At 41.5% G+C, this 19,989-nt stretch overlaps 1 protein-coding gene across 1 annotated transcript in view; it reads left to right on the plus strand.

The window, feature by feature from the left end:
* Nucleotides 1-19,989, plus strand: part of LRP2 (LDL receptor related protein 2) — a 105,249-nt gene that overhangs the window by 77,413 nt on the left and 7,847 nt on the right. The window contains exons 45-56 of the mRNA XM_004744018.3: nucleotides 3,580-3,711; nucleotides 4,826-4,957; nucleotides 6,676-6,819; nucleotides 8,297-8,462; nucleotides 10,096-10,224; nucleotides 11,409-11,629; nucleotides 12,371-12,547; nucleotides 14,934-15,053; nucleotides 17,298-17,388; nucleotides 18,208-18,275; nucleotides 18,464-18,581; nucleotides 19,092-19,221. Coding sequence (XP_004744075.3) covers nucleotides 3,580-3,711; nucleotides 4,826-4,957; nucleotides 6,676-6,819; nucleotides 8,297-8,462; nucleotides 10,096-10,224; nucleotides 11,409-11,629; nucleotides 12,371-12,547; nucleotides 14,934-15,053; nucleotides 17,298-17,388; nucleotides 18,208-18,275; nucleotides 18,464-18,581; nucleotides 19,092-19,221 — 1,628 coding nt within the window. The remainder of the gene's footprint in view (nucleotides 1-3,579; nucleotides 3,712-4,825; nucleotides 4,958-6,675; nucleotides 6,820-8,296; nucleotides 8,463-10,095; nucleotides 10,225-11,408; nucleotides 11,630-12,370; nucleotides 12,548-14,933; nucleotides 15,054-17,297; nucleotides 17,389-18,207; nucleotides 18,276-18,463; nucleotides 18,582-19,091; nucleotides 19,222-19,989) is intronic.

Genomic DNA, 19,989 nt, shown 5'->3' on the forward strand with positions numbered 1-19,989 from the left:
TCCACATATTTTTTAACTTCTTGGGCTTTAATGTTTTTTTTCCTGAGGCTTCCCAGTGATTTCCGGGCAACTTTTCTCCTGTGTGAGTTACAAAGGAGGGTAACTAATTGATCATTAATGCATTGATTTGTCCTTTATTTTACTCACTTGCCTAGTGGACCTTGGAATTTTTTATTTTATTTTATTTTATTTTATTTTTAGATTTTATTTATTTATTTATTTATCAGAGAGAGGGGGGGAGAGAGAGCGAGCACAGGCAGACAGAATGGCAGGCAGAGGCAGAGGGAGAAGCAGGCTCCCTGCTGAGCAAGGAGCCTGATGTGGAACTCCCATCCGAGGATGCTGGGATCATGACCTGAGCCGAAGGCAGCTGCTTAACCAACTGAGCCACCCAGGCGTCCCGGGGCTTGGAATTTTTGACATAGCAATGTGACTTGATTAAATATTTAAAAATGCATGATCATGACAGGATTTGCAAAACTGGGTGTTAGATTTGAGTTCTGGTGCTGCGACGGATAAGTAAGCTGTTCCAAGAGTTTGGAGTATTTTCTAGTTGGGCTTGGGTCAAACCTTAGTTCCTCTTTTAGTTAGCCATTTAAAAAGCTTAACAATCGACTACAGTCCTTTTAATTCAAATAACATTCGATTGAAAGCAGGACTTATTTAAAGAAATAAGTAGCATAGGTATTAATTTAAGGTATAGAAATAGCATTTGTTTTTAGGTATTAAGTGAATATGTGATATTGTATCAGTCTTACTGCTGTGGGTCGATAATTTGAGACACAGAATTCTTATTTAATAATACCAGTTCTTGGGGCACCTGGGTGGCTTAGTGGTTGAAGCCTCTGCCTTTTGCTCAGGTCATGACCTCAGGGTCCTGGGATCAAGTCCTTCATCGGGCTCTCTGCTTGGCAGGGAGCCTGCTTCCCCCACTCTCTCTGCCTGCCTCTCTGCCTGCCTCTCTGCCTACTTGTGATCTCTCTGTATGTCAAATAAATAAATAAAATCCTTTTAAAAAATAAAATAAGATACCATTTCTTGGATGCTACTAATCCCCTTGCCTTTCTCCTCTTCTTACTATTTAAACAGGATCTCTGATGTTCGGTGCATATGTTTGCTTTTTAAAAAGTATTTTAAAATCAGGAAAGGAAAGATACGAATATTTTTAGAATGTCATATGTTTGGGTTTGGATATGATCTGTTGTTTGTGGATTAAGATGGTGATTGTTACTGAAATAAGTCATAAGTTCCTCATATTTGGGGAAGAATCTTACAGTGTTAAATGGTTTCTGCTCTTGTTTGAAGGACTCTTGTTTCATAAGAGTGTAACTCACTCAGGGGGGCACTTGGTCCAGAAATATTTATTTCCTGGGATCTTTAGTCATGTTGTAGATTTTAGAGCTAGGAGAAGATTATAGAGTCTAACATGCACATGAGACCCAAGGAGGTTACGTGACTGTCTAAAGGCTATCCAAGAATATAAAACAGGCCATATTTATTAACATTATAGAGGAGACATCACTACCAACCTTACAGAAATTTAAAAGATTATAAGGGAATAGTATGAGAAACTTCACGTCAAGAAATTAGACAAATGACCAAATTCTTAGAAAGCCAGAAAGCAGTGAAGTTGACTCTGAAGAAATAAAAAAATCTAGATAGATTTATTTAGCAAAAATGTGTAGTTCTTAAGAGCTAAACTGAGGTTTTCATGTATATAGCTTTGAAGTTTGAGCTCCAAGGGCAGCATTTCATTGAATGCTCTTGTGCTTTATTTTGTGATTTTTTTTCTTTTTTGAAACTCAGTGTTTTTAGGGTATTCAAACCATATATACTTAAATATCCTTAAAGGATCCTCATTTCCTACTGTAGGAGACAGACAGATATAAGTCTGTTTTGCTTGGGAAGAAATGAGCAGGAGATACTACAGTCTCATTGGCTAAAATATTCAGAAGTCTGTGACCTAGAGATATTTTATTTGAAATGCAGATAAAGCTTAAATCCTTTATGGGGATAATCACCACACTTCCCCCACCTTGGCCTCCATTATCACTCATTAGGTGTGTTCATCTTTGTCTGCTTCCTTGTAAGATCTAGGTTTGAGGGTAGATGGAGACTCAGGATAGAAGAAGCAAACTTACAATAATAACAAAAATGAAAGCCAGATGGCTTTGACAGATATTGGCAGAGATAAGAACTCAGGGCAGTGATAAGCAGTGAAGTGTGAGGATGGAATCTGAAATGTTAAAAGTCTGTCCTGGAGTGTCTGGACCCCAGGATAGCACAGATAACAAGAGTCATTCATATAAGCCCTATAAAAATGAACCATTGTTGAATTTTTTCTTTGTATTGCGAAAGCTGTGAAATCCAGAAAATATATTGATGATCAAAAGTAAAAATCACTGGACTCCCATAACTAAAAGCAAACTAATCTTAAGTTTGGTGTACTTCATTGTCTTTCTTTGCACATATACGTGCAAAAATCAATTCTTAATATTAAAAAATTTAAAGATGTATTCTATATTTAGTATTACTATATTTCCCTCCATTTTTGTTAATAGATATTTTCCATGTAGATCATAACTCATTGATTGTAAGATGCATATTTATTTTCACATTTAAATATCTCTGAAACAAGAATAGTTCTTCAATTGATAACATGCCAGAGTGTAAGTCCCAGAGTGTTTCCATTTTAGCATTATATAAAATAGGGCATCAATGGTGTCTTACTTGGGTTTGATAAAACACAGTAAACGGTAATTGTTCAAGTTGTTTTCAGAATTTTATCAACAATTTATAATCCTTAAACATAAATTATAGTATACCTTTTTTATTCCTTTTTGAGGGAAAATGCATTAATGTGGAATAGCTGTATAATAAAGTGAGTATTTTTAAAGTCCTTGATTCATACATGTTGTTGTGAAATTTCTTCCCATGTGTGCCACTTTATGGTTCTTACAGCAGTTAGATGACTGATAACTATATGCATGTTACTGTGCCCTGGCCAACACTTGGTATGTGTACACATACCTCAGTTGGTCGTCTTACAACATTATAATTTCCTCCTGTTTGTTATGTTGCTTTAAACTGTACCATTGTTCTTTATTACACACATAACAGGATATATATTACACATACTACATCTATCTTAATCCCTATTTCATATATATGTATACACACACATATATGTATGTATACACATATGAACCATCTGCATCATACATGTGCATGTATACATACATGTATATATGTGTGCGTACACATGTATGTATGTATGTATGTATGTATGTAGCAGATGGTTACAGTTGTAAAGAGCCCCAGACTTCATAGTTCTGCACTCTGGAATTGGATGCTCTGGGAAGCCTAGCAGTGCTGAGTATAGTGGGAAGATTGTCTCAAGCATCTAACATTATATACAATTACATAAATGGCATTTGCCCCATTGCCAGATATCTGAATATACAGAAGCCTTCAGTCTTCTACAAAGACTTACGGAAAGGGATGATCTTGAGATGTCTTACAGTAGACTGTAGGTAGATTTATACCTTTTATTTGTAATGCTAAGATTGTTTTTCCCAGACACAGGAAAAGAAAGATCATGTGCAGAGAATCTATGTGAACAAAACTGTACACAGTTAAGTGAAGGAGGCTTTATCTGCTCCTGTAGACCTGGGTTTGAAGCCAGTATGTTGGACAGAAACTCCTGTGACGGTAAGTATATTTACTCCAATTCCCATTAGGAGATGCTCATACGTCAGGTTATCTACTCATTCCCTTTTATTAAACCACTGTTTTATTCCCTTAATGGGGCTAAACTCTTAGTTCTAGTTCATTAAAATACTTAAGTGCACAAATAATTATACTGTTAGAGGGTGATGATCAGTTCTGAATGAGAGTGTAAGCTGTAATTCAAGACGTATATAACCTGTGATGACAAATGTTAAGATTTTGTGTCTTAATTTCTTGGGTCATGGAAAAAAAAACAAAAAGCAATACTCAGGGATGCAAGTTACCTTTGTTCCATGCTCTCTTGCCAATCCCTAGCAGATGGCTAGGCAGTAATGTCTGTGGAATTGATAAGACTCACAAAGTGTTAAGAAGCAATGCCTGCTTATTTTATCAGTGTGGGAGATCAGATTTTTAAAAAATAAAGTTTTACTTTCTTCATCAAAGTCCAAAGTCCAATAGCACACCTACTTTATTTATTATACATCTACTTTATTACACACCTACTTAGGCCAGACGTAAGTGAGATCTAAGGTATGGAGTTGGAAGGTAGCTTATCAAGATGGTAAGGAATGAATAGGATTTCATTATTTGAATTTGCTCTTTCTAACTCATGACGTGTCATGCTCAGGTGACTGAGAGAGTTCTTTCAGAAGCTGAAGCTTAAGAACTCAGTGAAGAAACCGAATGAAAAAAAGTCCCCCTCCTGAAGCTAGTTAGGCCAAGGGAAGTGATATACCAAACAACACCAACATCCAGCAGCTTTCCAAAAGTGAATGTTTTGCTTTGCTGTTGGCACAGAATCACTCTGTTGTAGTTGAACCCTGTCTTCATCGCTTATTAGCTTTGGGACTTCGGGTTTAGGCATAGTCCATATTGCAGAGTCATTTTGGAGAATTAAATGAGCCACAAACATGAAAAGCATGTGAAACAATGTCTGAAGCTTAGGAAGTGCTCCACAAATGATCGCATCATTGCCTGTCTTCCTCTGCAGCCTTCTCCGGCTTCATTGCTTATGACTTTGGATTTCAGTAGAGGCAGGGCCTGGAAGGAATGGTTGGGAGCAGATGTTGCATATTTGCTTTTGTTTTATCTGCAGACATCAATGAATGTGAGCAATTTGGGGTTTGTCCCCAGAACTGCCAGAATACCAAAGGAAGTTATGAGTGTTCCTGTGCGGAAGGCTTCAGGTCTGTGAGTGACCAGTATGGAAAACGATGCGCAGCTGATGGTATGATGGATTCATGTTGGGATTAATCAGTTGACTTTCAGAGAACTAAATGCTGATGAGTTCAATAGACCAGAAAGTGAACTTCAGACTCCAAAAGTCTTATTTTTAATTCACCAGCTACTTGTCCTCCAGTGCTCATCCAGGCTCTTCTCTCTCCTCTCCTGCCAGATTAAAACAATAACTGCAATACTGCAACAGATATGCAGGAATTAAAATAGGAGTCAGTATTGTTTATTGTTCTGGGCTTAGGCTCTTGTCCGCCTTGATAAAACTTCAAAAAGTGAACAAGATGTCGTCTTCCAGAATATTCAGACAACAAAAGCTTGCCTAGAGAGTGGTAGGGTGGTGGTCAACAGAAGGAAATTAATGAAGCCCTCCAGCTCCCACTGCAAGATCAATGTTTGAGGCCCTGTGATTCAGGATGTGTTACATTCAGTCAGGGCAAATCAAGGACATTGTGTTGATAAATTTTTTTGATTGTTCATGGGCTGCCGATCACAGATGGAGGGAGCATGGCTCATTAATAACTTCAATCACTAGTTCTGCATTTTGGGTTAATGCTGGTATCTGAGAGTCAGGCCTGATAGAAGGCAGTAGTAAGTACTAGATAGAAATGACAAAAGACTACGTGGCAGAAGTTTTATATAGTCCAAATTTCCAGAGGTCTGATCTAAATCAGGATATCCCCGTCAGGGGGTATAGGTCTTTATGAGTCTTACAGATTTGAAGTTTGTGCTAGAGTTTAAAGAACATGATATGGAAGATAAGAAAATAACATTTTACTTTGCAAATTAAGGTTAAAATGGCTGTCCAAGTTCTTCATACAAATTGGGTTTTAAAGCATACATCTGACAAGCATTCTTAAATTGTTTTACCCCCCGCCCCCAAACATTTTGACAGTGAATGAAAACTAGGGTAAAGGCATTTGAGCAATTGGTCTGGTAATTAGGCAGCCAATTAAAAACTAGTTAACTAACTCCTTTTAACTAAGGAGATGACTGAAATAAATGCTCATGGTCATATAAAACACAATGCCAAGACAGAAGAAATATATAAAGTGAACTTTCAAAAGTTACTTAAATGAGATTCGATTGACCTTATGCAAGTAAATTAAATTTTAAAATTATAGACCGTGCACCTCAGGATGAGTCACCATTGAAATCGCTACTTTGTGTGAGAACAAGAACAAGCTGTTTTTTTGTCATTAGCTGAGAGATAAATTGAGTCGTGGAGCCGATTACCTGCTAAAAGAATCCAAATCTGTCAGTAAAGAATAAGAAATGAGGACATTCTGGTAAACTTCTGGTATCACTCTACATAACTGTGTTTCTTCCATCAGATTGTCTGCAACCTTGTCTGTTTCATTGTCAGTGAATAAGGGCAAAAAATCAGGGGAAAAGAGAGACTCTGTGGGGGTCTCCGTCCTGTCTTGTTTTAAACCATTACCTACAGAGGACAAAGAAGAAAGAAGTGATAACATCCCTAACAGAAACACTAGCTTTCCACCTGAGAATGGAGACAAGAATGTCCAGTCACAGATTTTGCACCCCAGTTGGTAGTCGTTAGTTCCGTTGATGAGCAGAGGTAGTCAGATTCCTATAAAAACTCATGTTTTTTTTAAAGGTGGGAGGATACTTACTATTTTATATCTGCTTCATTTTAAAGAAGAGTTCAGATAGAATTCAAAGAACTATAACCGCCCTTGTCTTTTTTAATAGGTAGCCCTCCTTTGTTGCTACTGCCTGAAAACGTACGAATTCGCAAATACAATCTCTCATCTGAGAGGTTCTCAGATTATCTTGAAGGCGAGGAACGTATTCAGACTCTTGATTATGATTGGGACCCCGAAGGCATAGGTCTCAGTGAGTATGAACTTTGGCAGCTGCCGTTGATATTAATTGAATTACAAGGTTTTAAACTTTAGGGCATCTGATTTTTAGTGAGTAAATTTTGTTGCATGAGTGGAGGATAGAGCTCCTCCTATCCAGTGTGCTCAGGACGCCTTAATTTGGCCATGTGTCCCGGCAAAACATTCTCAAGTTTTAACCGAACCTTCTCCCATCTCTGGGGACTATCCTTTTAGGACCACCTCATATCCCTTTGTTTACTATTTCTTCATCTCTGCTCATGAAGGGATTGTTCTCCCCTATCCCTGTACCCTTCAAAATTTCTACTCAAACTTCAAAGACTCGGTTCAAATGTCCCCTCCTCTGATATCTTCTATAACCCTTCCTGGGCACAGTTCCATAATTGCTCACTGGGTGAGCCTGTAGGGTTTTATACATGCTTTCACTAAAGCACCTGTTAACATTGAGTTACAGCATCCACATAATTTTCTCCCTGTACCTGAACCATGGGCTCTTTGGAGGTAGGATTGAATCTTACTCGATTCTGCAGGGCTACCATCTGACCCAACATCTGACCCAGCATCTGACCCAGCATCTGACCCAACAGTGTATTTGCTGGTTGCTTGAGGTCTTTAGTTCAGTGAATGAAAACATGAAAAATGTTTATTGTTGAGTCTCTCATGGCTCTCTGGTGTGTGTGGGAGATGGTAATGGGGCAGGAATCAGAAAACTCATCTTAGATGCCTCTTTCCCTCATGTACTGAGCTTTATAACTAAATAATTGTAACGATTATAACAATTCTCTGGTTCTCCTTTTCTTAACTGTAAAATAAGAACAGTAATCTTGTCTGCCTGCCTCCCTGGAGAGTTCTTTAAAGATCAAATGAGATAACAGGTGTGAAAATGTTTTGCAAACTAGCAGTAACTATGCTATGTAAGATTTATTATGGCTGTGTTTTCACACTCGTTTACATGATGCAGTAAACTTTTCAAGAATGGCAAACACCTAGGAAGGTATATCTTTTCTTAAAAAGTCTGCCTTAAAAGTTGCAGTCTTCCTATGCATTTTAAGATGCCTGCTGTCCACTTTCCTTTGGTGTATACACAAAATAGGACTTCTCATCTACATAGCTCCTTTACTGTAAGTTATTGACTAACCTGCCCCTGGCTTATCTATACATTTCATTTGGGAAACTAGAACTTGAGAGTAAATACAGACTCTTGGCTGAAATGTATTTTAGTAAGTTGCCTTTGAAATAGAGACACCCAAGTCCGTATCAATAAGCTATCAGTTGAAGTATTTGTAGTTAGTAGCTCAAGTATGATGTCCTGAGGTTTGATCAGATCAGTATAATTGAATTATTTGTCTTATAGGAACAATGAGGAAGTAGAGATGTCAGTAAATGAACAACAGTTGACCTACTTAGACCCCCATTTCCTCCCTTATCTGATGTCCTTAACATGAAACTCAACTGTGTGTCTTGCCTTGCAGGTGTTGTGTATTATACTGTGCTAGGGCATGGCTCTGATTCTGGAGCTATCAAACGTGCCTACATCCCCAACTTTGAATCTGGTACTAATAATCCTGTGTCGAAAGTTAACCTGAACCTGAAATCCATAATGGAACCAAATGGGTTAGCAGTGGACTGGGTTGGAAGGTAAGTTTAGTGGCATTCCTCTCTTGTCTCTTTTGTTATCCTGGCCAGACCCCCTACAGCTTGTCATAAGCTGTACAGTGAGTTATAAGCTGGCCCAGATAAGGGTAGCCCTCAGCGCTGGTGCAACTGTGTGATGCCTGGGCTTGGCGTATCTAGCTCCCTCTGCCACCTCTGCTTATCCCAAGGTGTCAAATAAACATTATCATTTCCTATATTCTGTGGATGCCATGGAAAGGTTTGGGAGCGCACCAAGGTCAAGATCTCATATTATATCCAGGAGAGCGTTCTTGCCAACAAAGTTTTGGATTCCCAAATCAGAACTCTCAGTATGGCAGCACTAGCTATTTTGTGAGGAAGTGGAACAGCCTCCAGTCCTACCAGCAAGGCAGTTGAGATGAAACATTTTTCTCTATGGTAATTATTTTGAGGGGCAGCAATCCACATCCTGTGTTTTCAGCAGGGCTGTTTCGTCTGAACAGATTGGAAATTTGACTTTCCTGTTTAATGTTTGGTTTTGAGTTCATAGTGGTGTCAGCTTTGTTCTGCTCTTTCAGATTTTCTAGAACCCCAGGGACCAGAGCCAGACATTCTGTGTGATCCCTAAATATGAACCTTAAGTAGGATACAGGAGATGTAAACTGATGTGGAAAAGTTCATAAGCTCCTTCTTCAAGAAAGAGCCTGGCATCAGGAGTGACATTTATGGGAAAGGGATTACATTAGGATCTGAGCTCAAACATTTATTGAATTCCCCATGTCCTTGAAAATGAAGGAATAATGAAAATATGTTTGAGAGGAAAGGCTCAGGGGCTTGTTGCCCTCTGGGATAATGGAGAGTCATTTACAGCATAAATTAATTTTCACCTTTTAACAAACTTGTCTGGTGCTTCTGGAAGACTTGAGCATCTCTGAAGAAGTTAATTAGGTCCCTGCTGTGCCCACAGGCTATCAGGGCACTCATTTCAGTGTTTTCTGTCAGAAATCAAGGCCTTTGGAGAGTCAGTAACTTGAAACTCTAGACTTCAGCACTTCCTTCTGAAAATCAACCAGGCAATTCATGTTTGAAGTTTCACTTCTTTCTTAGCCTTCATGAGTGAGTACGTGAAGAAACTGATGGAAATCTTTCTGCTTGTACGGGACTGAGACCTGCAGGATAGTGGAACAGGGCAGGATGGCCTTGCTGAGTTTGTTATTTTGGAAAGGCTATTTCCACTCATTCCTGGAGCTGATGCCGGACTGCTGCTGATGCCAGTGGTGCTCTTCATTAAGCAGAAGCAGGGTCCCAGGGCAGTTGGAATTGGCCAGCTCACCAGTGCCTTATGACTTCCACCTGGCAGTGCATGTCTCCTAGCACAATGTCAGATGTGAGTCCATCATCATCACTGACGCTGGCAGATGAGGCAGGAGTGCCCCCTCCACTCCTTAGGCTTCCACTCGTAACTTTCCAAAGACTCTTGGCGAAAGATATGGGGACATTCCCCAGAGCAAGAAACTCTTCTCTGACCACTGGTTATCTAAGTGGTTGTCTTCTTGACCCCGGCTTCCAAATCGAAGGCTCTCCTCTTTAAACCTATTCCCCAGAAGTGACCCGCTGAGACTTTTTTAGATGTTTAATTTTGTTTTTTTAAATTCAGGCATATTTACTGGTCAGATGCCAAGACCAAACGGATCGAGGTGGCTAAACTTGATGGGAGGTACAGAAAGTGGCTGATTTCCACCGGACTGGATCAACCAACTGCAGTGGTTGTGAATCCCAAACTAGGGTAAGTACTCGGAGGGGTCCTTCACGTTCTAGATGTTTTCCAGTGGATTGTCAAAAATTTATATCTCAATTGTTTTTTCCTAATTGGACTGAAATTGTCCTTGGACTATTTGGAGTGGCATCTATTACTAACTTAAAGAATTACAGTATTCTCTAAAGATCATTGAGAACCATCCTAGCCTCGGACTGATACTGCATAAGGGGAGGGCCTCTGGTCACATTTTTTCCATAGCCCAGTTTGTCTAAAATCCACACATTTCTCAATAGAATTTAAGGGTCGGTCTCAACCTGATGATTAGACTAGAGTCTGCAAAGTGGTGGCTGGTAGCCTAAATACAGCCTACAGACAGATTGGACTTGAACAAAGCAGAGTTTTAGGGTTTTAAAAATTTAGTTACAAACACTAAAAAAAAAGTTTAAGCTATGTTTTTGGCTTGAAAAATCAGAACAACTGATAACACTATGTAGGTAATGACTTCTTTACCTAAAGGGGGAGAGGGAGAGGTTTCATGCCCGGTGCGGAGCCCGATGGAGGGCTCGATCTCATAACCGTGAGATCATGATCTCGGCCAAAGTCTATAGGCGGACTCCTAACAGACAGAGCCACCTGTGGTGCCCCAGTAGGGATGCCTTTCTTGCTGCAGTGTTGCCTGGAACTTCTAGACAGGGCTTTGCTCTTACCATCACTTGATGTTTGTAACTGTGATGCACCACTCATTTACGTCTCCTGCCTGGTCCTTCCAGGTATTTGAAATCGTGCCATCCCTGGTCTGTGCAGTTCTATAATTATTAATTGGATGCAAAATAATCCATTTTAAAGTTATAATCCTTATTCTCTGATACATCTCAAACACAGAACAGTGCTGCTAACACAGAAGGCATTCAATAAATATTTTATGAAGAATGAACAGCTTTTGTGATTATACATTTTAAAGTGTCTGAATATATATACTCAAATAGGGCTGGGCAATCTTTATGGAGGAAGTTTTCAGGAAGGATAGACCACAGATGCACTGGCTCCTCCTTTTCTCACCCTGTCTTCTAAAGTAAAGTGCAAAAACCGCATCACTTAGCACCCAGATCTCTATGACACACAGCAGATTTCCCTGCTGGAAGGTCATGTTCTGCTTCGGTGGAGAAGCCTCACTAGATGAAATATTAAAAAGATAAAACCTTCTGTTACAGGCTTATGTACTGGACTGACTGGGGCGGAGAACCTAAAATTGAGTCTGCCTGGATGGATGGACAACATCGGAAAGCCCTGGTGCAGGGGGACCTCGGTTGGCCAACAGGCCTTACTATTGATTATTTGAATGATGACCGGATCTACTGGAGTGACTTTAAGGAGAGCAATATTGAAACCATAAAACATGATGGGACTGATAGAAGAATCGTTACAAATACAGGTTAGAAATGGGTTAGATTTTAATATGTTCTGTAATCAAGAAATATATTTCTAGTGTCTGCCCTGATCTTAGGTGGATACAGTTTCTTAGCTATCACTCCTTCCAATCCCCAGCTGCTCATTTAAATGCAAATGAATCCATTAGCAATAATTAAGGTGTTTTTCCTTGTAACATAATTTTTAAAAGTTGCTCTTAGCGACAGATATTGGAATAGCTGAATTTCCTGTTAAGTTGGCCTGATAGAGTGGCATTTCAGGTGTACCAGTGGAAACCCATGTCTAACCACTTCTAGAGCCATTTGTTTCGATTTATGCTCAATTGCTTACTTTGTACAACTGGAAACATCTAGAAGGAGAGAAGCATTTTGTTCTCCAGATTTCTGCAGAATTGCAACAATCCAGTACCTGTTAGCTCTGTGTGATAAGCGGTGTCTTACGTTCAAAGGAAAAAAAATAGAATCTCTGCCATCCAAATTGTTGTGCAAACATAAAATTAAATCAGCAACTTGAAAGTGGGCAGGTTCCCTGTAATTGCCATCAACCAGTAGGCATTAATCTAGTTCAACATCTGTCATCTTGATCTCCCAACATCGCACACTTCTGTGGTCACAGTAGAGAAAGCCTGCCTGAATGTTGTATTAGGGATTAATTCAAGCATAATGATATCTGATATAAAAGAGGGGTAGGGTATTTTCTGTTCAATAACCTTGTTTTGCTTTGGCTTTCCTCTGTGGGTAAACAGCAGTGAACCCATATAGTCTGGACATCTTCGAAGGCCAGTTTTACTGGATATCTAGGAATAAGGGAGAAGTGTGGAAGCAAGATAAATTTGGGCGAGATGAGAAAGAGAAAATGCTGATGGTGAACCCGTGGCTCACTCAAGTTCGAATCTTCCATCAACACAGATACGATCGGTCAGGTAACACCAACCTTGGAATAAGATGTTCCTTATTATCTGGAAACTTTATTTCAAATTAATGGCTATATTGTTGGAAAGTGGTAATGGATTATAATAGTCTGATCTCTTGGTAAATGAAAGGGGAGTGTGTGTGCGTGTCTGTGTGTAGACCATTTTGACCAGAGAAAGATAAAATTGGAGGTCAGATGCAATTATGTACATCACTAGCAGGCATGAAGTAAAAATATTTCAGTCCTCATTGGAATTGCAGGTTTATACTTCTAGGCCACAGAATCCAGCAGGCATCAAAATCCTGCTTGGGGGGGGGGGGGACGCCTGGGTGGCTCAGTGGGTTAGGCCTCTCCCTTCAGCTCGGGTCATGGTCTCCGGGTCCTAGGATCAAGCCCCGCATCGGGCTGTTTGCTCAGCGGGGAGCCTGCGTCCCTTCCTCTCCCTCTCTGCCTGCTTGTGATCTCTGTCTGTCAAATAAAATCTTAAAAAAAAAAAAAAATCCTGCTCAGTGGGTGTCAGGTGGGTTACAACAGGTTTCCTGGATATGGTTGGTGTTCCACACCCTTACAATTCCAAGGCTAGGTGAGTCACGTTATCCTGAGCTATGAGAACCTAGTTTAAAATTGTCAGTCATATGCTGTCTCCTCCCGTCTTTCCCATTTTCTTAGTTGTGGGTCCTATTTCATCAGGTTAGCTGTGTTCTAATGCATCCTCACTGTTGAATGGAGTAAGGTGAAAGGGAAAGGAAATTCTTCTTCTTATTATTTTTTTTAAAGATTTATTTATTTATTTGAGAGAGGGGGTGGAGAGAGAGAGAGAGAGAGCAGGAGAGCAGGAGGGTCAGAGGGAGAATCAGACTCCCCGCTGAGGAGGGATTCCCAACCTGGGACTTGATCCCAGGACTCTGGGGTCATGTCCCGAGCTGAGGGCAGACATGTAACCGGCTGAGCCCCCCAGATGCCCTGGAAGGGAAATTCTTGAAGAAAGGAAAGGAAATAAACGTTTATTAAGCTCTATAAGTCAGATTGTCTCTTCAAGTGTTAATTCTGACAGATGGTTACCTCAGTTAATCTCCAAAACTGTGTAAAGAGGTTTTATGTTCCTCTCACGTATAAGGAACCCCACTGATACAATAGCCCTTATGTCTTCCGTGTAGCTGGGACTCTCATCCTGGGCAGTTTTGAAGACAGGAGGAGAGAGCACAGTACACATGGTGAGCCCACTCTCTGGCCTTTGTAGAGAAGGCTACCTAGGAGTTAGAGGAAAATCTGGAGTCAGCTGGGCCCCCTTAAGAGAGGGCTGATGACTGTGTATGCCGGGGACCTAGCCCAGCTTTGTCAGATGAGCATTTACTCTGCACAAGTAGTTCTACCATTTGAGCATGTATCAGAATCATCTAGAGAGCTTGTTGGGCCCCACCTGAGGGGTTTCTGATTTAATAGACCTGAGGTGGCCTAAAAATGTCCATTTCAAATAAGTTCTCAACTGATGCTGGTGTTGCTGGTAAAGGAACCACATTTGAAAAGTCCTGTCCAGGCCCTACACAAGAGTGGGCCATGGACGAGTTGCACTGGTATCTTAAGGGAGTTGGTGAGAAATACAAGACTGTCAGGCCTCACCCAACCTTTTGGAGTCTCATTTCCTAGGTGATTTGTATTACATTCAAGTTGGAAACGTTCTGCTCTAGAGAGCTGAAGGAATGGGCAGATTTTGTGTGAGTCTTGGGAAATGGTTTACAATTTTATAGCCATGCCTTGTGTGTGATTCCACATCGAATGACAATGAATCAGGATCACTTAAAAAATAAGTCTGTGAAGGAATTTAGAGATCCTCTATATCTTGGAGATATCATAATAATAGGCTAGGATAGAGTTCAGAAGACTCCAGAATTACTTGGTAAGCTTTTAATGGTAACACTTTTGTTGTATCCTAGACCAATTAAAATCTGAATTTCTGTGACTGCACATCAATAGTGGTGAAATAGCTCCCAGGTGATTCTGATAATCACAGCCTTACGTTCCCTTGTCTTGCAAGTAGGAGAACCAAAGAAGTCCAGAAGAAGGTCCTCCTATGAGGGTAGGGTAGAAATCATATCTAACATTTGATCTGGATACATTATGATCTATGGTAATGAGAAATCTTGACATAATAATAGGGTCTTACTGGTCTTTTGAACTATCTTGTTTTGCATTGACTAGGTTTTGAGGTCATGCAGTGCACTAGACACCTACTTCCACACCTGCCAGGGCAAGGGCAGAGCTAGGTAATGCCAGGAGAACATGTGAGCCGTACAGGAGTAGGATGGAAGGGCCACAACTCAGTTGATGAACATATCCTTGGTTGGCGTTCTCATTTCCTCCTTGGATCCTAACCGCTGTTTTCATGTGCTTTCCAGTGCCCAATCGCTGTAAAAATGTCTGCAGTCACCTCTGCCTCCTGAGACCTGGAGGGTATAGCTGTGCCTGCCCCCAAGGGTCCGCCTTCATCGCGGGGAGCAGCACTGATTGTAATGCAGGTAAGGCCACTGCCTGGGCAGCTACGGAGGCTTGGGAACACTCCCCTGCTTTCCTCAGTTTCCCTACTCAGTTACACCTTCTGGGGGAATCTGAAAAATCCCTGTGCTGGGTCCTTTGCAGGATAGAGTAGGGGTGGCTTGAAGGAGGGAGGAGATAGGGAAATACGAACAGAGCTGAGTGGGACTTAGGGAGCCCAACAGGACTGGTGTTCCAAAGATTACTGAGAATTATTTGCCCCCATATCTACAGTAGTGTTGTTTTGTAGGTATTTGGAAGAGTGGGTTTTCTAGAAGGCTTCCACCTCCTTTCTCTACCCCATACCAGATGTCAGTTGCTCTGGAATCCATTCAGCCTTACCTGGAGTTCAAGTGGGGCACTAGGTTTCTGTGGTGGGAGGGCCTCACCCACTACAGATGGGAGGGTAGGAAGAGGGTCACTGTTTTCCTCGCATGCTCATTTCAGAGTTTTGATAAATGGAAAAGGGCCACATGGTAAAAGGCATTGTACACTGTTGGGAGACAGAGGCCAGATAAGGATGCAGTGGTTTTTTTTCTCATCTGAAATACTGTGGCTGACCTCTGCCTGGCAAGACTTGTCTTCGATGACTCTTCTCAAATTAAGAAGCATATCAACCATAGGTGTCCACTGGTGATCCTAATTAGTGTCCAGTTCTTAATATCCACATTTAAAAAATCATCCTGCAGTTCACCAGTGGCCCATTTTGTGGCTCACGTTCTTGTTTTTATGTTTTAGTGACCATTTTATGGTTCCCATCCCTCAGTTTTAGCTGATGGGGAGATGCTTAACCACCTTTGGCCACCAGGGGGAGCAAGTGGTCAAACCATGCACCACCTTTTGGCTCTTCCCAATCAGGCTGGAAAGTTGGCAGGTTTAGAGAATGAACTCAGGGAGAGAAAACTGCTTCCCCAGGTTCCCTTCCCGAATCCCCACCCTTTCTGAATCCCCACTCTCATCCCAAGGCTACTGGAGAAATACTGGCAAGCTTACAATATTTAGCAATATTTTGAACCAAACGATTTCAGGCTTTTGACATTTGTTCTCTGCGGTAGATGGACGGTTCTGACATTTATTGCGATTTCACACTCGGGAGTGGTGGTGTCCAAATTGTCACCCCGTGGACTACTTTCCTCATTTACATTTTTTGCCAAGTGCATTATAGTAAGATTCTTGGTTAAAAGAACTTAACCAAAGCAAGCATGCTAATGGTGGTAGTTATTCCATATAGGGTCTTGGTTTGGTATATTAATTAGTTAATTTGATAAGTTTTTGAGTGCCTACTACATGCTAGGCATTAGTGCTGGAGGTAATGGAAGTGAAAAAACAATGTTTGCTCTTGTTGGGTTTATATTCTAGTAGGACAGTAAATAGAGACCCACCCACCCCCGTATATAATATCAGGTCGTAAAAGCAAAAGGAGAAAACCAAAGCAAGGTAAGAGGGTTGAGGATAGGGCGGGAGTTGGGTTGCCTTTAGCTAGAGTTCCAAGAAGGCCTCTCTGATGAAGCAGATTTTGAGTAGACTTTCAGATTGAGGGACTGAGCCAGGAGGACATCTGAACTCCTTAAGTAAGGGCACAAGTTCTAAATACTCGCTGAACATCTTCTAAGTATGAGACATGGCAACACTAACAAGCCCATCAGGCACATCCAGGGAGTACGTGGGGGCTGAGCTGGAACAGGGGCCCAGAGTGAGGGCAGTTTTGGAGGACTTAAAAAAATAAGACAGCTCTGACTAGCTGTCTTATCCGGCATCTGTGCCCCTGCATTGTGTGTCTGTCAGTTGCTTGATGGGTCCCTGATGCTTTGGAACCTTCAGTTCAAGTCCAGGTGTCCCCAGACTGAGCTCTTGTATTTAACAGGGCTTGTGGAGGAGAATTCTGAAAACTTCCAATGAGAACGTGAATGTCCTAAGAGATCCCTTTACCATAAGCGTCTTTTAAACATTAATGTATGTTCTGGAGTATAGTGTCTCTCCACTGTTTGGAGGGGAAATACTATAAAATTGCCTCTTTCCTTCCACCAAATGTGCATTCCTTTCAAAAACCTTATTATTAAGGAAATTTATCTGACTCCAGGGGAAGGTAATGTTTAGAGAGGGAGGCTAAGTAGCTGCCCTGCCCCACCCACTCCCCACCCCAACCCTGGGCCTGAACAGATCTGCATGGTTTGGGTGGCCTGCAGAGTGTGGCTGACTAACGCTTGCATGCCTTTCCCTTTCTGCAGCCATCGAAAGTCCTATCACCATGCCCCCCCCATGCCGGTGTATGTATGGAGGAAGTTGCTATTTTGATGAGAACGACCTCCCCAAATGCAAGTAAGTCTGAATCTTGAGGTCCAAGCTGTAGGCCTTGTGTCTCCTGGAGGAATTTTAGACCAAGTGGCCAGAAAAATAACAAGAACCTTGCCACTTCACTAATTTTCTCGTCTTTGCCAGCTTGCCCTCCCTTGGGAGAGTCCACAGAGAACCAAGGCAGTGTGTCTCCACCTGTATACTGTTCATAAGAATCTTCTGGATCAAATGGCCTACCCCCTTCACAGGGATTCTGCATTTCCCATCCCGCCTCCCCAGGAGATGCCACAGGAGTGTGGGCCAGCTCTAACAAGGGCTTAGAGAAGTGACAGCCCCATTTTTTCCCTACTCATCTGGAGGTGGTAATAACATTAGGATTGTGGGAGATCAGGTGTCAGCAGTGGTGCTCCAGCCCAAGCCCTCGTGATGAGCAGAAACTGGGCCAGAGATGTGGAAAAAAGAGAATTACGGAGAAAGCTCTAACACGGAGCAAGATAAATGGAGGTCTCTGAAAGTACTTAATGAATACGTGTCAGAGGAAAGAACACAATGGTGATTCTCAGTTTTCTCTTGAAGGAAGAGTTCTGGAGGGTAAATGTGACACCATGAGGTTTATTTGATATCAGGGTCACAACACCAAAAGTGAATTTCAAAGTCGGATTGCCATCCTTTCTGCTCATCGCCCACTGGCAGAGCACAGGAAGGTCGTGCAGGACACATTGACTGTTCTGCACATAATTTGCTCAGTCTACCCTCTCTCTACCCGAAGACGGGCTTGTAAGAGCTATGACTCTGGAAGCCTAGGAAGGCCATAGCTTGTGAACCATTCTTCTTCTACTTCAGGTGTCCCAGCGGCTACATGGGGAAACACTGTGAAATAGGGCTTTCCAAAGGTGTCCCTCCAGGAACAAGTAAGTTCTAAGAATATGAGCAGCCTGGAAAGGCCACAGCGCTCCTAAATTCTGAATGCTGTCTAGATTCTGTTTAACTCCGTCTTGGGAGAAAGAGTGGTTCTACCCCATGCTTCCACCGTAAAGTCTTCCGGTGCCTTTCCCTTTCCACCTGCTGATATGGTCCCTTCTCCCCTCTTTGACGACAGCAGTGGCTGTGCTCTTGACCATCATCCTGATCATCATCATCGCCGCTTTGGCGGCTTTAGGATTTTTCCACTACCGGAGAACGGGCTCCCTTTTGCCTTCTCTGCCCAAGCTACCAAGGTCAGTTTCAGTATGGGGAAGATTGATGTTGGAAGCCTGGGTGATGGGACCGTTTGAATCAGTTAGGTGTTTTATTTATATATATTTTAAGCACAGTGTGCAGCTTGCTTTTTCTGCAGAAACAAAAAGTAGTGAACTTGAAGCCATCATTTCAGATGACAACTTCTGAATCAAGTGCTTCTTTGGAAGCCTAGGTGCAGATCCTATTTTATAGTTTAAATGGTTGTGCCCACTGGTGGGCATTTGGGTCAGACTGGAACTCTCTCTGTGGGATGGACCACTCTTTATTCCTGCAAGTTACCGGTTGGCTCTCTCTCAGATCTCCCACCATTCGGGAATGTGCTTTAACACTTCCATGTAGCTGAGGCAATGTCCTACCATATTTGATGTGGAGATTCATAGTGGGAATCCAGCCCTTCATTGAAGGAAGAGTTTGCAATATGGAGGAGAGGGCACTGTTGCCAAAGGTTGTTTAAAAAATTGCACATTGTTTCAATTACTTCTTTTCAGCTTAAGCAGTCTAGTAAAATCCTCTGAAAATGGAAATGGGGTGACCTTCAGATCGGGAGCAGATGTTAACATGGATATCGGAGTATCTGGTTTTGGGCCTGAGTCTGCTATTGACCGCTCGATGGTGATGGTGAGTGTGGCTACAAGGGACAGTTTGAAGGTTTTCATTTTTACTGTTTTTTTCTTTTTTAAAGAAAAGAAATACTTTTATAGAGAATAAAATTAACCTAGTAAAAAAAAGATAAAGCATTGTGCCTCTCAAGATAGTCTACAAAATCAGGAAACATTGTTTGTTGCAGAAAGTTCTCTAAAAATACTAGTAATACAATTGAACTCTACCTCTGCTCTAAGTCACAGTTGAATCCTGAAGAGTGTTGAATTTAATGGGAATCTTAAGCAGCCTTGTGTGTTTTGGGAGGGGGAGAAAGAGAGCATGGTGTTGCTTTAATTTGGTGACTCCTTGTATGTGAAAGGAAAGAGTAGGGAAATACGTCTCCTAGTCTCATATATTTTACCACCAATGTAAAATATTGACAGAACAAGCAGTGATTTTTAGAGTCGGTGGTTGGTTCAAATCGTAATTCTGCCACCTGCTAAGGACGTTACAGTAGGCACGAGCTTGATCACTCTGACCCTCACTGTCCTCATCTGTGAAATGGGTACAGTAATACCTCTTGTGAGGATCAAATGGCTACTTTATGAGTGGACTAGTACAGTCTTTATAATCAGTACTGGAAAATCACTTTCAGTATTCTGCTTTCCCCCAATTCTTTCATGTTTGCCCTTGCATAAAAGTACAGGGTGATCGGTTCTTCCCTTTTTCATATCTCCCTCTTCTCCTCTTAGCTCTTTTTCCATCACCCACTCTTTTCTCGGTTGTACAAACCCAATCCCCAAG

The sequence above is a fragment of the Mustela putorius genome, unplaced genomic scaffold, assembly GCF_011764305.1.
Source record: "Mustela putorius furo isolate JIRA1106 unplaced genomic scaffold, ASM1176430v1.1 tig00003869_pilon_pilon_pilon, whole genome shotgun sequence".
In the NCBI taxonomy this organism is placed as follows: domain Eukaryota; kingdom Metazoa; phylum Chordata; class Mammalia; order Carnivora; family Mustelidae; genus Mustela; species Mustela putorius.